The 18,962-nt window shown below is 39.7% G+C and overlaps 1 protein-coding gene across 4 annotated transcripts in view; it reads right to left on the reverse strand.

Annotated features, from left to right (window-relative positions):
* The window catches only part of SEMA6A (semaphorin 6A), a 122,558-nt gene that overhangs the window by 40,219 nt on the left and 63,377 nt on the right, over positions 1-18,962 (reverse strand). For all 4 annotated transcript variants that reach the window (XM_066181356.1, XM_066181354.1, XM_066181355.1 and 1 more), the window contains exons 5-13: positions 18,720-18,782; positions 17,763-17,864; positions 14,888-14,978; positions 11,689-11,808; positions 10,523-10,611; positions 9,402-9,619; positions 5,735-5,866; positions 2,287-2,442; positions 701-877 (exon numbers count right to left, since the gene is read on the reverse strand). In XM_066181356.1, coding sequence (XP_066037453.1) covers positions 701-877; positions 2,287-2,442; positions 5,735-5,866; positions 9,402-9,619; positions 10,523-10,611; positions 11,689-11,808; positions 14,888-14,978; positions 17,763-17,864; positions 18,720-18,782 — 1,148 coding nt within the window. The remainder of the gene's footprint in view (positions 1-700; positions 878-2,286; positions 2,443-5,734; positions 5,867-9,401; positions 9,620-10,522; positions 10,612-11,688; positions 11,809-14,887; positions 14,979-17,762; positions 17,865-18,719; positions 18,783-18,962) is intronic.

An 18,962-nucleotide genomic window follows, 5' to 3' on the forward strand; every position in this document is an offset into this window, starting at 1 on the left:
AAAGTGAGTTGTGGTTACAAGTGTGCCCTGCTGGGAAGACAGGGGAAACCTTAATTATCCCCCTAGCTGGACAAAAAACAAATTCACAAAAACTTTCACCAAAAATCCATAAGAAAGGTAGAATTGAACAAGTCAAGGAAAAAGAACACACAATAGCCACTAAAAATACTGATAGACATACAAGCAAGTATTAAAAATGCATGGGTTAGTTATGAACTGGAGAGCGACAGCACACCAGACAAGTTTCTGATGGCCTTTCATTTTAATGTTTATTCTTCTCCAGCACTCAAAGCTGAAATTTCTGCATGATTATGGCTGACATCAAAGCCTGCTTAGGCATATTTGAGGAAGACTGAAATGTGGAAAATTTCCCTTGGAGAGCAGCTTGCTGCTGGTTGAGTTATTTGGAGAGGAATCAGGGGTTTTTATAGGATTAGAAAATTAATCTTCCTTTCCAGCACTTCACTTTTAATTATCCATCAGCTGCTGCATAGGATAGGCTATTTTCTACACATATTGAATAAAAAAATCTTATTGCAATGTAGAGACTGATAAGCCGACATCCCCTCCCTAAACAATTTAAAATTACTCAAAAAACTTGGCTTCTCTCACCACTTCTGTTTCTATGGGACAAATTATTCTCTGGGAGATCAGAAGGTCAAAGTCACCTACACATGAGTACAAAGAATCAGATACACACTTTTCAGGATTGTAAACATTGATCTCCTCCAGGAAAAGGCTGTCATTTAGGAAACCAGTGTTTCCTATACGTGCCAAGAACTTCAGGATGATTCCCTTCTCTGACCCCAAGAAAACCACGGTGTAGTTCTGATACGGCCCAGCAGCAGAGTCAACAGCAATTTTGGTCAGGCGATACCTAAAACAACAGAGCATTTTCACAGATAAATCACAGAGATAACCACAGAATTGCCGTTTATTTAATCATTTTCTTCATGTCAGATAACTGTATGGTAGACATCTAGGAACCATAAAACACATTTAAGCACTTTTCCTACCTGACTATAAATCAACACAGATGGTACCAATTTGGATCCCCAGATGCTGGGGAATTTTCATGTGTTTGCATGTCCACGTATCCAATAGCCAGTAGAAGTGTCCAGAAGTTCAGAAGTGTCTAGAAGTTCAGAAAGCTGAAGGGGTGCTAGGAGTCTGAGGGCATTTAGGAATTATCTTTTCAAAAGCCTGCTGATTTCTTCAGACAGGGATAGAGAATCAGGAGAGTGAACTATTTTTAAAATTTCAAGCTTTGTCACATTAAAAGCATCTGAACTAGATTCAATGTTTTTAGACATGAAAACCTCTATCAGTGCAATAGTGAGACACCATTTTACCTCACTAAAAATAATCACACCACTGCCACCAAGCAAGTTCAGCGCTGAGGTGATATCAAATCTTGGAATGACACAATTTATTGAAAACAAGTATACTGGTGGTTTGGTACCAGTTAGATGGTACTGCCTATCAAAGGGAAGCACTCTGTGGTGCTTGCTGCTCTCGTCTTTGGTTGGAAGTACAGAACCTAACAGAAAAACCTGACAGAAAATGCTTTACTGTAACTAGGTCAGACCCTTTCACAGCTGTGTCCAACACAATACTCTGCCTTTGTTCAGAGGAGGAGAGGAAAGTGTGGCAAAAGTTAGTCACATTATTCTGTTCACTGCTGGAGGGTAGATAAGTAGTATAATGACCACAGCAGAGAGTGGGAATGTATTTTGATAGGAAGAGGATGGTGTATTTAACACTTGCTGATTTATGAGTCTTTATTCAAAACTGTTATTATTTTTTTTCTTGTTGCTATAGAAAGGATGCAGATTATGCAATTATTTCTGCCTATACACTTCTGCAAACATTAAAGTTTACCAGTACATAACCTGACAGACATCTACATATCCTGTGAACATATCCTGGCAGACATTTTTGTATCCTGTGCACATATTCCTGAGTTGTCTGCTGATCCTTGTCTGATGTTTTTACAGAGCCATCTCAAACATTGACCCACAAGACAAAAGGTGAGTGAACCTTCCCTGCACAGCATTTCCTACAACATCTGGTTTAAGCACAAGATGGTTGGAAAAGACGGAGGTCTTTCCTGTCTTGAAAGCTGCTCTGGGAGTTCCACAGCATCTGCTCAGCTCTGCCACCATTCCTAGCTGGATTCATGCCCAGGACACTGAGGACACTGGCGGAATTGGGGATATTTGAAGCAAGGCTCTTAGCACAACTCGACAGCTACGATGTAGGCAGGAGTTCACACAGTGTACATACCTGACCATTGTTCTCAGGAACCAGGGTCTGTTGACAATGGAAGGTACAGCCTCGTCCATCAGGGGATGTGTTTTGATGAAGTTCAGAGTATCATCTGGGAATTCATTAGATGTTACATATTTTTCTAATGATGTAGAGCCAGCACAGCAACCAGGCCTATATAAAAGAAGAGAGTAAAGCCAGAAAACTTGTTGAACATTGAGGGCAAGCTTCCTTTTGTGATGAAGCTCCCACTGAAATCTGATGTGCTTTACAGGAGTTTAACTTAGAGGAGGATCGAGAAGTGTGGTGTACTTGTTCAGCCCCTCAAGGGAAGCCTAAAATCTCTCTCTGCTCTCCATTCAAAAGGACATAATGTGTCACTTACGAGCACAAAGTCATTTCTTCATCAGGAGTGCTAAACACAGAGTTTGTAATTAATCCATTCATATAAAATGTAATCACAGTATGTGTGCATTTGACTTGATGCTTCCTAATGGCACAGGTGTGTTTTCTGATCTGTAATTTGCCTAGTTGACAGCTCTCTCCTGGAAAAAGGCAGTCCTTATAATACAGAAGGAAGTTAATTTTTTTAACAGGTATGAAAGAATACCACTTTTAGTTACATCTGATAGAAAACAGACTATTGGAGAAGACAAACTGAATAGCATCCATGTAAACACTGGTTTTACCCGTTGTTCAATTTGGATGAGATTATTCAAGAATGGTAGCTCATTGAGAATTTTCACTGAAAAATTATCTGTCATTCTTCGGCAACTTAAATGTAAATCTGCTCACACTATTTCAAAAATCTACCTGCTCCTAAGAGGTAGTGCAATCTTCTTGCCTGGACAGACCATCTCTCAAAGAAACAGCAAAATGTTTTGCTTGTTAATATTGTGTAAGTCATTTTCTTCAATGAAAGGCTCATTTGATCCCATTTTCTATAGCATTATGATTCTTCAAACCTTTGAGCCAGTGTAAGATGGGAAGACAAAAGATGGACCATTCACCCATAAACACATTGCATCATCCAATTTTCATCCACTCTGCTACATCTGATCTGGGTAAAGGCATTGACATCAAGACTAATGCCAACTTGAACAAAATACAGGACTGGTCCTATCATCTGTGTTGCTCAGATTTAGATAAATACTTAAACATTAGGTAAATAAATCTGGTGTGGGAAGGTAGCATAGGGCTCGAAGGAACTAGCTGTGTCAACAAGTCTGGTCCCACAAGAGCTGAGCAAGGAACATTACACGCAGACAATGCCTCTTGCCTCTTCATATCCAAAATACTTTAGTTGTGTTGTAATTGCATGTAGAGCTAGCAACAGGTGGAGAGAAGGAGAAATCTCTCTGGTTTCCTGGGTCCTTGCAGGGGCATTGACCCATGAGGCAACATTCCCAGAGAACTCAATGGAGCAGCCTGCACCTTCTGGCACTCTGGTGTGTATCTGATCTGGAGGCCTATTTACTCCTAAATCCTAATAACATGATTGGATTAATCCGGTTTTAATCTCAAAACTGGTTTAGTCAAGCATAAATCTGAGCAAACCCTGCTGTCTGGCCAAACAAGGAAGTGACACCCTGAAGGGCTTTGGTAGATTTCTGAGAAATGTTAGGATCAATAGGGGCAGTAATGTTTCTGCATCATACTGAGACAGCCAGATATAAATGACCATATATCAAAGGTGCCTGTCATGTACTTCAACATGAGCTAGAAGTAACAATTATTTCTATTAAGCAGATTGATTGCCAAATGTTATGTGAAACACTGTTCACAATTCACTTCACATTATCTCCTTCAGGTTTAGAAAGAGCAATATTGTCCCATCTTCATCATAACTGTTAGCCTGATATTGCTCATCCCAAAGTTACAATTCAACTTTCTCTTCTTCTTTCCCACTGAAAGAGATGTCTCCTCCTTCTTTTCCCCTTCCCTGCCAATATATCTCAGTAATGTCCAAACAAATAACCTTGGAGCCATCATGAAGCCTTGCACCTCAATGGTCTGCCTCCCAAGGCAGACCATTGTGACAATAAGTTGTTTGAAACACTGCATAATAGAGAAGAAAATCTTGCAACACTGCTAGAAACTGCATTACTAAGGCTCAGACTGAAAACAGATACAGAATTTACCAATTTTCCAGTCACCTCCAGGCTCTTCTCTTGACTGACAATTTCAGAATAAAGACAGCAAAGTAATACTACACTTGGCAAATCCAAAACATGATGGGCCAAATTTGGATTTGGCAGAAGCTCAGTGTCCACCATGGAGCTTCACAGACTCATAGAGTTTCCTGAGCTGGAACCAACTAACAAGGATCACTGAAGTCCAGCTGGCTCCACACAGGACACTCCAAGAATCACACCATGTGCCATGAGAGTGTTGTCCAAAAGCTTCTGGAGCTCTGTAACACTTGCTGTGACCACTTCCCTGGGGAGCCTGCTCCAGTGCCCTGCCACATTCCTGGGTGAAGAACCTTTTCCTAATGTCCAACCTAAACCTCCTCTGACACAACTTCAGGCTATTCCCTTAGGCCCTGTCACTGGTCACCACAGAGAAGAGATCAGTGTCTGCCCCTCCTCTTCCCCTCACGAGGAAGTTGTAGATTGTGATGAAGTCTCCCCTCAATCTCCTCTTCTCCAGGCAGGCCAAGTGGTCTCAGTTGCTCCTCACATGGTTTTCCCTCTAAGCTCTTCACCGTATTTGTAGCTCTCCTTTAGATGCTCCCAACAGCTTTGTATTCTTCCTGTATTGTGGTGTTCTACACTGCCCAGATTACTTCAGATATTTTTTTCTTTTGAAACTATTTAAGATATCACAAGCAATTTAAAACATGTAATAAAGTGGTAAAGCTTAAGTTAGATAAATGAATTTGATTTATCTATATGCACGTCAATATCTCAGAGCAAAATGCCATTGGTGTAAATGAGTTAACAAGTGTCTGTCAACAGCAACTTGTATGAATTGGTACTTGTAAGAAGTATGAAGAATGTAGTAGAGGAGATGCGTGCAAACATGCGGAAATGGGGAAAACAAATCATGGGAGGAATGAGGTAAACTCAATCTCCAGTTTGGTAGAATGTTCTTTTTTACTTTCCACGAATCATCCACTGTGGCACTTAAACTGCATGTTAATCATAGAAGAGCAAACTGCAGAAGTGGTGCAGGCTTTGTAATGAGATATATCCATTACTGAACCAATTTGCAAAAATTGTGTAACTCACACTACTCCTAAGTGATTATTCTGACCAAGTGGATCTGATGCTGGCCTGATATATATTACATAATCTTACTTAAGTGGAAAAATCTCGATTGCATAGTTTAGATCCAAATTCAACTCAACTTCTACTTTACTGTTGCAACTTGTATAATTGTATCTGCACCTTACAAGGCTGTTCAAATTATCAAAAAGCCTCTGTAGCCTGCATGAAGGAACAGAACAATACATGAAACATACCTGGGCTTGGGCACTCGTTCATCAGGAACTGGTGTCCATGTGGAGTCTGGAGACTTTTGTTCTTTGAATCTCCCAGTAAATACATTGGCAATGTCAAGCATGTCATAAGCACAGACTGCAGAGCCAGGGATGCTGCAAAGTGACATTTCCCAGAAACTGTTACTCATCCTGCCATTATGCATAAAACCTTGAGCAAAAAATATGCTTTCTAGAAGTCTTCCTGTCCCAGGCTACTCAATCTTGAACTCTGAATCTGGTACTGACAGGAAAAGCCAGCCCCTTGGAAAAGCCTGAATACCAATCAGCTGCCAAGAGAATTTATTTCAAAGACTCTACAGAAAGAAGTATTTGCAATAATCTTGAAGGGAAAGAATCAGTGAAACTCTGGCTATCACTGGCAATACACGAGGAGTAATGGCCAGTCTCATTCAGAACCCATTATTTGGAAATTTAAGGTCTTCTAAGTCATAACATCTCTCAGTATCAACTCTTGTAGTCCCTGCCATGCCTCAAAAAACACATTGCAGACAGTTCAGAAGTTGGTCCTAATCAAACTGGAAGCGTGCTGCAATATGCCATTTACCTGGCTTTTACATGTAATTCATTCATGCTCCCACAGCATCATATCCACAAAGTGTTCCCAACAAAAAGGAGTTAACTATGTTCTGGAGTTTGCTCTACTCAATGAAATGTAAAGAGCTAATAGAAGCAAATTTGATATTATTTTAAGATCATAGCATTGCAAATTTCAACTTTTTGAATACTTGCATGCAACTGCACCACAGCATTGTCCAAGCGTAGTTATATTCATACTTACATACTTTCTGAAAGGCTTACGGGTTTACCATGATCAGTCACTTGGAAGCATGAAATATTCATTTATCCTCCTTTCTTTTTTTTTGTACATGAACTACTGTATTTGTGTCTGACTTCCACCATTGATTTTATTAGGTAAATAGCATGAACCCAGCTGGCTGAGGCTTTCAATCCTGCTCTTAGCTAGTAGGTTATTATACATTAAAAAAAATATGTAGGAACTTTAATACTCTTACAGAGGATGAAGCTAAACTCCTGACGATACATAAATGGATGGAAAAAACCCCCATTTTGAATAGTAAAAATTTTCAAAATGCTTTTTACTGAAGAAAAACAACAGTAGTCTTACTTTGATCTCCACGTATTTGTCTTTTTATATGGAAGGAAACTTCAAAGCTCTATATTAATGTGATACTACACAGCAGGAGTTTTAAATGGAGGCCGCCATGTATGTTAATGTAAGAGATGGTCAAGGGTATATTTGGCCACACAGAGGACCTCATCCTAAAAGACAGCTCAAGACCCACTCCAGATAGAATATTTTGCACATTGCTGAATTAAGTTCTAAAGAAAAACAAACAAACAAACAAACAAACAAACAAAAAACCAACCATAAAATCTTGAGGTGTGTTACACACAACTACAAGTGCTGAGACCCATGCTCAACACACAACTACATGTGGATGGAGGCATTGCTGTGCTGAAAGGACTGCAGCATCTTTTACTCTGGAGGTGGCAGATTGCAGGTCTGTAGCATGATGCAGTGGTAAGAATGGAGCACTCTGGGTCACAGCCAAGAGGTTCCAAGCCATCTCTGAACTACTGGACTACAACTCAATGCTAACTTCTACCTGAGTGACCTCTGATTTGACAGAGGAAACTCTTCCACTTCAGTCTAGAAGGAAACTTTGTTTTAGAGACCAAAGGTATTTGTCACAATTTTTTTTTTTTTAGTGGAGGAGGAGTGAGTGATGTGTTTATGCCAGCAGTAGGTTTCATAGAACTACAGAATCACAGAATATCCTGAACTGGAAGTGACTCACAAGGATCATTGAAGTCCAACTCCTCCTGCACAGGACACCCCAACTGTCACACCACATTTCTGAGAGCATTGTCCAGATGGTCCTTGATGTTAGTCAGTGTTGGTAATCTGTGACCACTTCCCTGGGGAGCCTGTTCCAGTGCCCAACCACCCTCTGGGTGAAGAACGTATTTTTTCTAATATCCAACGTAAACCTCTATGACTCAGCTTCCTTGAGTCCTCTTACAGGTCACTAGAGAGCAGAGATTGGTGCTTGCCCCTCCTTTTCACGTCACGAGGAAGCTCTGAACTGCTGTGAGGTCTTCCCTCAGTCTCCTCTTCTTCAGGCTGAACAAGCCAAGTGGGCCTCATTCACTCCTCATACAGCGTCCCCTCAAGTCCTTCACCATCACTGTAGCTCTCCTTTGGATAGTCTCTAATACCTTTATATCCTTCTAATATTGTGGCACCCAAAATTGCCCCCAGTACTTGAGCTGAGGCCACCCCAAAGCAGAGCAGGACAACCCCCTCCCTTCCCTGGCTGGTGATGCAGTCCCTGATGCCCTGCAGGACATGGTGGCCCTCCTGGCTGCCAGGTCTGCTAATAAGCTGTCTCCAAGAATGTATGTCTTCCAGTCATCTTTCATGTCTGGCAAAACCTAAGGCCTGTAAAATAGCATTTTGCTTTTTACACCAAGTACTGAGATTTTAAAATGCAAGACTTAAGGAAAAGAATTATTCATTACACAGCACAGGAAATACTAGCAGAGTGGGAAGATAATCTCACTTTTGAGATAATTGCAAGATACAATCTATTTTGTGATGTTGAATCTCTATTTGTTCACCTGTTTTTATTAAGCCAGATTGCATGAAAAGGGATCGTCTTAATTTAAGCTTGTATTCCCTATTGGTGGCATAATTATTCCATTGCAGTTCCTATTGTTTTGATGTCAAAAGCACTGATTATACATTACAGGCCCAGGCTTACTCTCATTTGAAGTCAGTTCTGTGAATGACCTCACTGAGGTCAGGCTTTGACAAGGGGTGGCAATGGTATGGCAAAACTAAATGAATTTCATCAATAAAATTCCTCTTTCAGTTCAAACGTTACTCTGTGAAGCTGCGATTTATTTTTTAATTAGAAAGCTACTTTTTTTTTTTAACTTCTCTGGGAGTTCTCAATAATTAGATACAGTTACTCTTCTAATAACTAAGAGAAACATGCTATTATGTGTAACAGTAATAAAATCTCTACAGATGAACGGATGCTTTTGGATAAACATGCAAAGAATGAAATAGATTTTCTGGGGACCTTCCTACCCAGCCAGCCAGACCTTGGTTTTCCCAGGAGAGTCAGGGGGCAGCAGGGTCAATGCGGGGTCAAGGATCAATGCAAGAATCACCAGGGACTCATAAAACAAAGAGAAGGAGATAACATGGTTCTTGGAGGTTTAGTTATAAACAGGACAGACACAGTCTTTTCTTTGCAAGGAAAAAAAATGCTGTATTTTCTCTTTGGAATAGTATTCTGCAAGTTACATGCCGCAACACTTCTCAGTGGCTGGTGTGAACTATTTCCATGTAAAGAAAAGTATGTCTGAGGAATGTGTCCAGACAATAAATGACTGAAAGCCACCCTAAGTCATCAGGTATGAAGTAAGCAATACCAGAGTCCCTAAAAATTAAGCACAAACTATCGGTAAGCACAGGGTACATAATAATTACATAGTATGAGCAATCACTTCTTGTGCTTGCATAAAGTAAAAAGGAACTCCAGAGGAAAGCAAAACATGGAGAAAATAGAAGGTAAGAGGATATTGTGGCTATTACCTATTATATGGAGTGGAGAATGTTGCTAAAACAACATCCCGGCCATTGAAATGGATAACATCTGTAACTGCCTGCAGAATGTTAAAGTAGAAGTGTGAGTCACCAGGAACTGAGCAGTTCAACCGAGCCTTGAGAAAGGAAGTCCACTGTTTTTCCAGCACTCTCTGAGATCCTCCCATGTCATTTTTGCAAACCTGGGCCACCCTTGGGAAAACTACCTGGAAGGAATAGAGCAAAAATAACGGAAAAATTAAATGTTTGCTTGACTTAGAGACTTTGTTGGAATATGCTTTAAAAACATTTGGAATAACACAGCAAGGTGCTTAATTTAACACCACTTTTCTATAATCTATGACAAACAAGAAACAGAGAAAAATTAAGCTTTGGAACAGTGTGTCATGAAAGATAAGAATGTGGCATTTAGTATACAGCCATAAATCCTTCAGGAGATCTGTTCTCAACCCATATAAAACTCATTTCCATACAGACTGCTTAGCTTTCTATTTCCCCAAACAAAAGCACATTTCATAATCACAATCCCTGCAACCCACACTGCTGCTCTGATTCGTGTGTTTTCAGCACTTAAAAACAATGCAAATCTTGCCTCGCTTTAATTCCTGCTCTCCACCTTTTCGACCTTGGTCAGCTTTTCTGACTGCTTACTCAGAAAGTTACTGTGAAATTAGCAAAAAACACAGAAAGTGTTTAATTATTCTTTGCAGAATGGCAGAGCACAAAATTCCTACCCCTGTTTACTCAGCACTCTAATTCATATTTCTTACAGAAAAATTTCTTCCTTCTTTGGAATCCATTTTTAATAATTATCTACTATGTTGAACTAACTACATTAGTCTTGTGCTTTTTATAATTTCAGAAAAGAGGCTCTAGCATACACCATCACTGTAAGAAACCACATGTTTTCCTTTCAAGACAGTGCAATGTTTCACTCCAGCCAACCTTTTGGCTTGAGCAATAGGAATCTTCTCAAAATGCTGACCTTGTCATCATGATTTATGGTTCTCATTTCAAGGTCACTCATAATAGCATTGGTCCAGGAATAGCATAAGTTTTCCTCCTCCTGAATCTGACAAAGTCATTCAAGGCAATGTTTTTGCCCTTACCTTTCCCATGCTGTTGTACTCCACTGCTATTTCCCGGAAGAAGAAGTATATGTAATTGCCATAGTCAACTGCCTGAACAAAGTACGGTTCTAGAAAAAAACAGCAACCCAAGACACCTGTTTTAGGCACCATGTACAGGATATGAATGCAAAGAGTGTACAATGAGAATGCAAAGAGAAGCCAAATACATTCACACTTAACATTCAGAGATGAAATGTCTGTGTTTGACAAACTTGATCAGTTTTCAGAACAAACGAATCACTGCTGCAGAAGAATCACTGTCTGGGGACGGGAGAGCTGGGAACAAGTCTGTGCAGCATCACTGCAGAGTAGTTAAGCCTCTGCAACTAATACATCTGCCCTGCACAGAGTAAGAGGAAAGGTAAACAGGCATTTATAACTGTATGCCTGAGGGGTCCAAGCAGTGCTCTTTATGGCATGCAGGCTGTGAGTTGAGGGAAAAACAAACCACGTAACTCTTTCTGCCCACATGTGTCTGTAGCAGCAAGCAAAATGGGACAGCTAAAGTTGTCACCTGGCAAAACATTCCTGCATGCAGAAAAAGACTTGAAACTATGGCTTTGCTTTCTGTCAAAATCACTCCAAATGCTAACAATTCTTAACACCCTCATGAAGCTAAACAGCACCATCCTTAACAATGAGGGCATTTAGAGCACAAAAATTGCCTAATTCAACGGCAGCAGTACAATCCTTAAGAACTGTAACAGAAAGGTTTTGTGCAATATTTCCATAATTTTAGTTTCACTAATGAATCTTAACATTACAGGACAAACCTTCTATACTTCATAAAGCCTTGATTGTTACCTAACAGTGCTGTGGCAGGAATATTTTCAAACACAGCCCAAGCACACAGAGCCCTGGGCAAGCTCCAAATTTTCCATCCAACAGATGTAAACTGGTGGATTTCAGCTTGGAAAGCTCACTGGAACACATATTCTGATCTACCCAGCTCACAGCTTCTGTCAAATCCAGTAACTTGGGGTCAGGAGAAGAGAGAAAGAGATAAACAGATCAGAGTAAGCAAGAGATAAAATCTACGTCCTTCTTTCTGCCAGAAAGCATTGGTGAAATGAAATGACAAAGAGGTCTGTCAGAAACCAAATTCTCTCATCAGAGATGCTGCTTTTTTTGCCTTGCTTATCTACCTTTCAGCCACTTGGAGTCATGTTTAACTGTCCGCAGAGTTGGGCTGTCTCCAAGGCTCCGGTATATGACTGCATCTATTGCAAGGAAGTCGGTCACTGTGGCAGAATACAGCTTTCCCTCTGGGGAGGAAGGAAAGAAGAAACAAGGGGGGAGGAGCATTAGAAATAATACAGCTGCTTCTTCTCTTATCAGTCAGATGAGAAGGGGAAACAAAACCATTGCGGTCTCCCTAGGAACACTGAAGGAAGGAAAAAATCCAGCTAGGTAAATGGAACAGTACTGAACAAGCAAGTCACCACTTTGCAAAATGGTAATTTCAGAGGGATGCTGTGGAAGAAAATAACCTTATGGAATAATCCTTCTTTTTCAATTTAGGAATGTCATACTGAACTACCCTATCCAGTCACAAGTCACTAGTTCAATGCTCAGAAATTCTGCCTAAGTATGTCAGCAAATCAAATATAACAGAACTGCTAGTTTTAACTGGGAGCACAAACCAGACAGGGCTTGAAGACTGTCAGCTAATTGACATGAAAATTTGTCTCCTTGAGAGCACTTCTGCTCTGCCAAACATCACTAACAAAAAATTAAATAGCATGCTGGGAGCCCTGCCAAAACAGGAATGAAAAGAAATAGAGGAAGATTGCCCACCAATATTTCTTTTCTAGCATGCATTTTAGACATTTCCCATATGAATTATGCATTCCTCTCTCCTAAAGAATGGAGGACAAGTGATAAGAAAGGGCCTACAAAATAGCACACCAAGGACAACCAAAACATACAAAACTGTATGGACATAAAAGCACAAGCTTCAGCAGCATTTTAAAATTTTATTTGATGTCTATTCTGTTTGCAAGTCATGGTAACTACACAGGACTGTTTTCGTGTGTGAGATAGATCTCAGAACATGATGTCTGCTAGAAGCACAAGCATTGGTGCAGCATGAGCCTACGAAATTGTGTCTCTATTGTGTCTGCATAAAAATCAGAATTGTCTTCATCTCCTTTGAAGGAGATAATGTTGGTGCGTTGAAGGCACCAGGACTGAGGACATTCCCAGGAGAATGCAGAGAGGCTTCTGTTGGTCAAGCTCTCCTCCTTATACTTTCAGATAACATTTAATCTAAGACTGAGAGGGACTCTCATTAATGCATACAATTATCTCAAAGGTGGTTGCCAAGAGGATGTTGCTAGACTTTTTAGTGGTGCCCTGTGACAGTGTGAGGGGCAATGGTCATAAATTAAAACTCATGAAGTTCCACCCCAAGACAAGGAAGTCCTTCTTTTTTTCTGACTCAAACAATTCTTGTCCTTATTTGGCTACTTAAGAATGATCATTTTTTTCTTAGCAAAACAGAAAAAGTAATTACAACATGTCATGCCCTCCCCCCACCAAATCTAAAATAGAATAAAAAGCTCAGTTGTTCAGATATGGACGTCTGAACTCATGTTAATACAACCACGCACTTTCATTCCTGCCATGTTCCTGTGACCAGCTACAATTTGCACATATCAACTGTAATGGCTACAGGCAAGAAGATCCTTGTTCATGTAAGTGCATCCAACAAACTCAGATGACCTGGATTAGTGCCCTAAACTCTTCTGAAACTGCTTGTCATTCGACTCTGAACAGTTAGCATGGGTCTCAATATATCAATACACAAGACATATATAACAGTGATTTTTCTGAAGCTAGCAGATTTATGGGACATATTCTACAAATATTTATTTCAATTGTATCAAATTTATTCTGAATCACCATGAAGAAGTATGATCATTTCTATAAATATTCTCTTTATTTTCAAATAATGCAAGGATTTCTTCAGTGACAAATCTGGAGTCATCTTTCTGAACTCCATCTGCATTCAAAGTGAATGTTTACAATAGGCTGGTCATAAACTCTTGGCCAATACACTGAGAAAGACCCTTCTGAAAGGTCATTCAGACTGCACTAAGGATAGGGAGTCTGAGATACATGGGAAAAATAGTTTTCTGAAGGAGTTTCTCTCTTTCCATGCTTTATGAATTACTCGCTGCAGTTAGAGAATTTCTACTGTACAGTCCTGCCTGTGACTGTAATTAAGAAATCACATACTACCACTATCATCATCACTATTCTTGAAACAAAAGGTCCCATTTATTTGCACTATAAAGAGTAAAAAAAAAAAAAAAAAAAAAAAAAGGTTATAAAATTTCTCCTTTGTGAGGCAGGTGATGATACCTCAAACATGGAGGCTAAATAGAGCCCTTTGGCTATAGACTCGTTTGAGAATGGCTGAAATGCTTGCACATTCTTAAATCTTCAGAGGAATAGCTTAGTTATTTCCATGTGAGCACCCAGGATCTGTTTTATAGCATCCCACCTGCTGAACAAGACTCACATTATTATGGAAGATGTCTTTACTATTTTCAACACCCATCTAACAGCCAGATCTAAGAAAAGATCAGCAGGGTTCACACTAAGAGAAATTCAATAAAGAAATAATTTAATCAGGAATTCCTAAAGAGATATACAAAAATATGCACATCAGCAGCCAAAATTAACCCCATTTATAAGATCTCACTTTTTCTATCTACTGTAGTAGAAATCAAAGTTAACACTATTCTGCTGCATGCAGCATAAATTACCACTAACCAATACACTTCTTTTGTCTACAGCAGCTGGTAAGACCATATTAAGATGTTTTCAGCTTAAAAAAAAAAAAATGCCCTTTCCTTCTAGATCTAGAAAAGGGCATGCCACAGCATTTTCCCTAACTTCCTTTTATTATGAATGTTAGCTTAGGCTTAGAGTTATTAAAGACCATATCCTGCTTAATCCTTATTAAAGCTTACACAAGCCTTGACTTCACAGAGGTCAAGTGAATGTTTGATGTTCACAGAAGCTGGATGCAGCCAGAAATGGTTCCTCAGACTGGCCATATTATCAAGAATACCAGAAATACTGAAATATTGATCCAGGAAACTGAGGGTTCATGCAGTGTTGATGACAGTGAACTTAATTCCACAGAAGGGAAGGATTTTTTTTTTTTTTTTTTTTTTTGCTAGGGATTTCCTTATGCCCTCTTTTTTCAGTCATTGTTCACTCCTTTTGACACCTTTTAGATTTAGGCATTCAGGGCTCAAGCATGAGGCACAGTGTTATCCCCAAGGCTGGGCTGCAGGACAGAAAGTAAAAAGTTTATCTCCGTCATTTTACCTGCAAACAACGCAACGTTGGCATGCTTTGCATCATAGGGGCACCTGGCCATTCCACTGAATTCCTCTTCCAGATAGTCCAAGGTGTCCATCTGAAAAATCAAAGGGAGCCCCTCAGATAGAGAAACAAAGAAACAAAACTTCTTATCCAGGATGAGGCTTACGACAGTGCGACAGTGTTTCTTCTTTTCTGGACAGAGGACAAAGCCCTTTCTCAAACTCTTCTCCTGACTATGGAGTAGAAACTTCACAAAAATCATGGTATAAAATAAAATAAGTCTGAAAAATGTATGTCCGGTAAGCCAGGCATTCTTTTGGAGCTAATCATTTAGTTACACATTCTACAAAAGTCTGACACATTTTACAAGAGTCTTCAGTCTATATTTTATCTGCACACAAGTTTCATTTTGAACTGAAGCAGGCTATGTGGTCTATGGTTCTGGCAAGGCTCCAAAATTTATCCTCAACAGTGACCCAACAAAAGTGCTCTTATGCACAGAAAAGACTGCAAACCACAGCATTCAGAAGAAACAACACTAGGACAATTATCTCTGTGTGCATTTTTCTCCTCCAAGTCCAGAGTTCCTTCTGCTCTAGTCTCAACAGTGGTGCTCTCTTCCTTGATTTGCATATTCAGAAAGATGCTCTTCAGGTTTTACTGTACCAGTTGAGTCTGTGTCACAGAGAATCCTCTTACCATCAGGCAAGAATTAATCTGTGCAGGAATTGTAAATTCTAAGGCTTATATGCAACTCATGGGAAATATATTCATCCTGGGCACTGATAATGACACAAATATACAGATTGACTTTACATGAAGTTCAAGAATGCTTGGTGAACTAAGGGAGACTCGTACAACTCTTACCTCTTTAAGATGCTTATATTACTGTATTTTGGGAATAAGAACCTTTGTAGCATATTCAGGTAACTTGTCCAGCTCATACTGTATAGATCACATACAGTAAAGATTCACAGAGCATGAGAAATAAGCCATACAGCACCATCAACTTAAACCAACTTTTAATTTGTATGTTACAGCTTTCAAGTCCTTCAGTGGATGATTTCTGATCATTTGTTTTCTGTCATGTGTCCTCCCTGTCAAAATTCACTCTGAGGGGAGTTAGTTGTGTTTACTCAAAGGCTGAAAAGCATTTCATGTAATAGTGAGAAGAAAATAGTTAGAGTGCTGAGAAACTATTCCTGCACCAAATTCCACACCCTGGGCTCATCCTCACAACCATGGCATGCTTGAGGGACAGCCCTGCTTTCTGTTTGGCACATGTTCAGTTCTCTTTCTGTATAATGAAGGAATACATGGAGGAAAAGCCAGGGCAGGTGTTACAGAGGCCTTCTGAAGACTGACAGTGGGATCACTACCCGGCCCTGCATCAGGGGGGATGAAAACTCTCGGAGTAAGGGTGAGGAGGCCATTTATGTGCCTCACATCAGGATGCCAAAGAAATCTGTAATTGTATCTAAAAGATAACTTCCCCACAAGGACACTGGCTGAGATTTGTTAGCCTCATTAATGGCATTCAGAGATAAAAAATTACAAACTGTACTAGAAGACTAAATACAGCCCTGAGATCAAGAAGCTTCATTTCATACTAGGAGGAGGCAAGGAAAGAAAGAATAAAAGAAACAGTTGCTAACAGAGCAGCCAACTGTACCTCACAGTTACCATGACATAGCCTTGTATTCTGACTCAAATTTGGTTCTTCCTCCACAGACTGGAAGGAAATACCACCCTGCACTTCCCCCCGGTGTTTTCTAAACTGCAGCCATTATAGTGGCTAAATGAGGTAAAGCATCATTGCACAAAAACCAAGGAAAAGCAGCAGTCACAGTGAATACCACTAGGGAAGTAGTTTTCCTGGATGTTAATGTTTTTATTCTGCTTTTTTACACTAACTGTGAACCCAAAACCTGAATGACAGTTGTGATTTTGTCAGGAGCAGTGTTAGCAAAACTGAATTTTATTTCTCCAGAAGAAAAGATGAGAAATGACCTGTGGGACATAACAGTGCCTAGAAAAGCAGAGTCCGGATGTGAAATGCCTAAATAAATTAATTTCAAAGCTGCTCCAGAGACATCCACTGTTGGGAGTTATATCAGAATATAACCGTGAAAGCCTAAGAAAATGGGAAATATTTCAATAAATGGGTCCTATTGGAATGAAAACTACTGGGATACAGTATGCCAAAGGAATAAATTGGCTTCAGGCCACTATTGTTAAGTATGCATGTACCAGCAGAGTTTCTACGCTGCTCTAGATAACGTTTTGGTTTTGCAGAACTCCAGCAAGTGAGAAATACATCACTGTGCTGCTGTACTCTTCCTTGTGGAGATTTGCTGTTCCATTGCTTCCACACCACATAATGTTGTAGGATCTCCACAGTGTCCCTATCTGGGGGGCTCACAGGAAACTTGGGTTTTGCTTGCTATGCCCTCAAACTTCTTGAAAACTGGTATGTGACTGAGAACAGTACAACAGGAATTTTAAAACATGCTACTCAGAAGTAACCTCCAATATTAGTCTGTGACTTGATGTGAGTGTCAGTGGCAAGCTGAGGAACTTTCTGAGGTGTGGCTACATCCCCAAGCAGGGATCTGAAGAACTCTATATCTATGGAGGGCAATGCAAAGTGGCAATACACTTGATGTGCAGGAGTTGCAAACAACTAGGTATTCAGTCTGAGGTTTTCTCAGAAATCAAATCAACACTGAACTCAGTAGCAGCAAAACAAGTCAGGACAAATGTTTCAGAGTTGAAAGGTGCACAGCTGAATGACAACCTCATGCTGCTGCCAACATAGTCACAATAAATCCAACCAAAAGACAAGGCATAAGTGAAATTCCACAAACATATTACATACCTTGTAGTTTCTGCAAGAAGGGTTGAATGCATTTGTTCCACAGATAAACAGTGTATCCTCATTTCTTTTTAGGAGAACCTTAATAAAGTTATGACATTCATCCTGAAGAAAAATAATTAAAATTATTTCAACTACTGCATTTTGAGTATCTGTTTTTAATTTTAAGCAGTGATATTTCATTGTCAGGTTTAAAATTAAATTGGCTGGTACCCACTGTGATACTCTGGCCTTATTTTGACTATGTTTAACTGACAATGAGCAAACTGTAATTAATTTATATTCTAGTGGTTTAAAAATTACAAAGAACTGAAGATACAGCATTCATATTATAGCTCCTAGTTTGCTGTTGTTGACAAAGGTGAATTTTGTTTGAAAACTGCTTTCCTGAAGAGCAAAAAAATCTGATCTTGTCACCTGTGCTGCTGTCAGGCAGTGACATCATCACTACATTGTACTGGCATGAAGCTTCTGTAACTAGAAGGGGAAAGAGATGTAAAGAATCAAAAAGCCTGCATCTAATTATGATTGCTACTTGTGCCAGTCATCAGTTACAGGAGGGTGAAACAGGTGTGAGAAACAGTCCTTCTACAACCCCACATTCCTGTTTTCTGATGCTTTACCTGAACTTCTCAGTAAATTCCCACAGGGGGATGGACAGCAGCACTCAGCTTTTGAAGCAGTGGTAAGCAAAATTAGTATACTCAGCATTGTGACCTGCTCAGTGCCTTAAGTATTTCAGGATGTTGCAGTGGTTTCTGTTGTAATATTTTATCACATTCAAAGCGAACTATTTTTGCTAATTAAAGCCTTCAGTAAGTTGATAGAAAAAGCAATTACTGGTAAGAAGTGAATGGCACAGTCCATTCCACATCACAGACAGCAGCCTGAGATAACACTGATGCAACTAAATTAAAGAAAACTAAAGTGGCAGTTGCAGAAGAAATGAAAATTGCCTACCTTATGTTTTCCCTTCATTCTGCATGTGTCTACGTCAGCTTGTCTAGATTTCCATGTCAATTTCTGCAAGAATAAAGAAAGAAATCAATTAGAACTCAGAGCTTTTTTACTTTTGATTTCAGAAGTAGAAGTCCCTTAGGGGAGACTAACTTTTGAACATACATTTATTGAAAGTTTTCTGCACTCCTTCTCCATGATTAATTCACCACAACAATGAAGGTTTAGTGACGTGGAGCGTTCATT

The sequence above is a fragment of the Chamaea fasciata genome, unplaced genomic scaffold (assembly GCF_029207755.1).
Source record: "Chamaea fasciata isolate MVZ Bird 193981 ecotype frontalis unplaced genomic scaffold, bChaFas1.0.hap1 SCAF_4, whole genome shotgun sequence".
In the NCBI taxonomy this organism is placed as follows: Eukaryota; Metazoa; Chordata; class Aves; order Passeriformes; family Sylviidae; genus Chamaea; species Chamaea fasciata.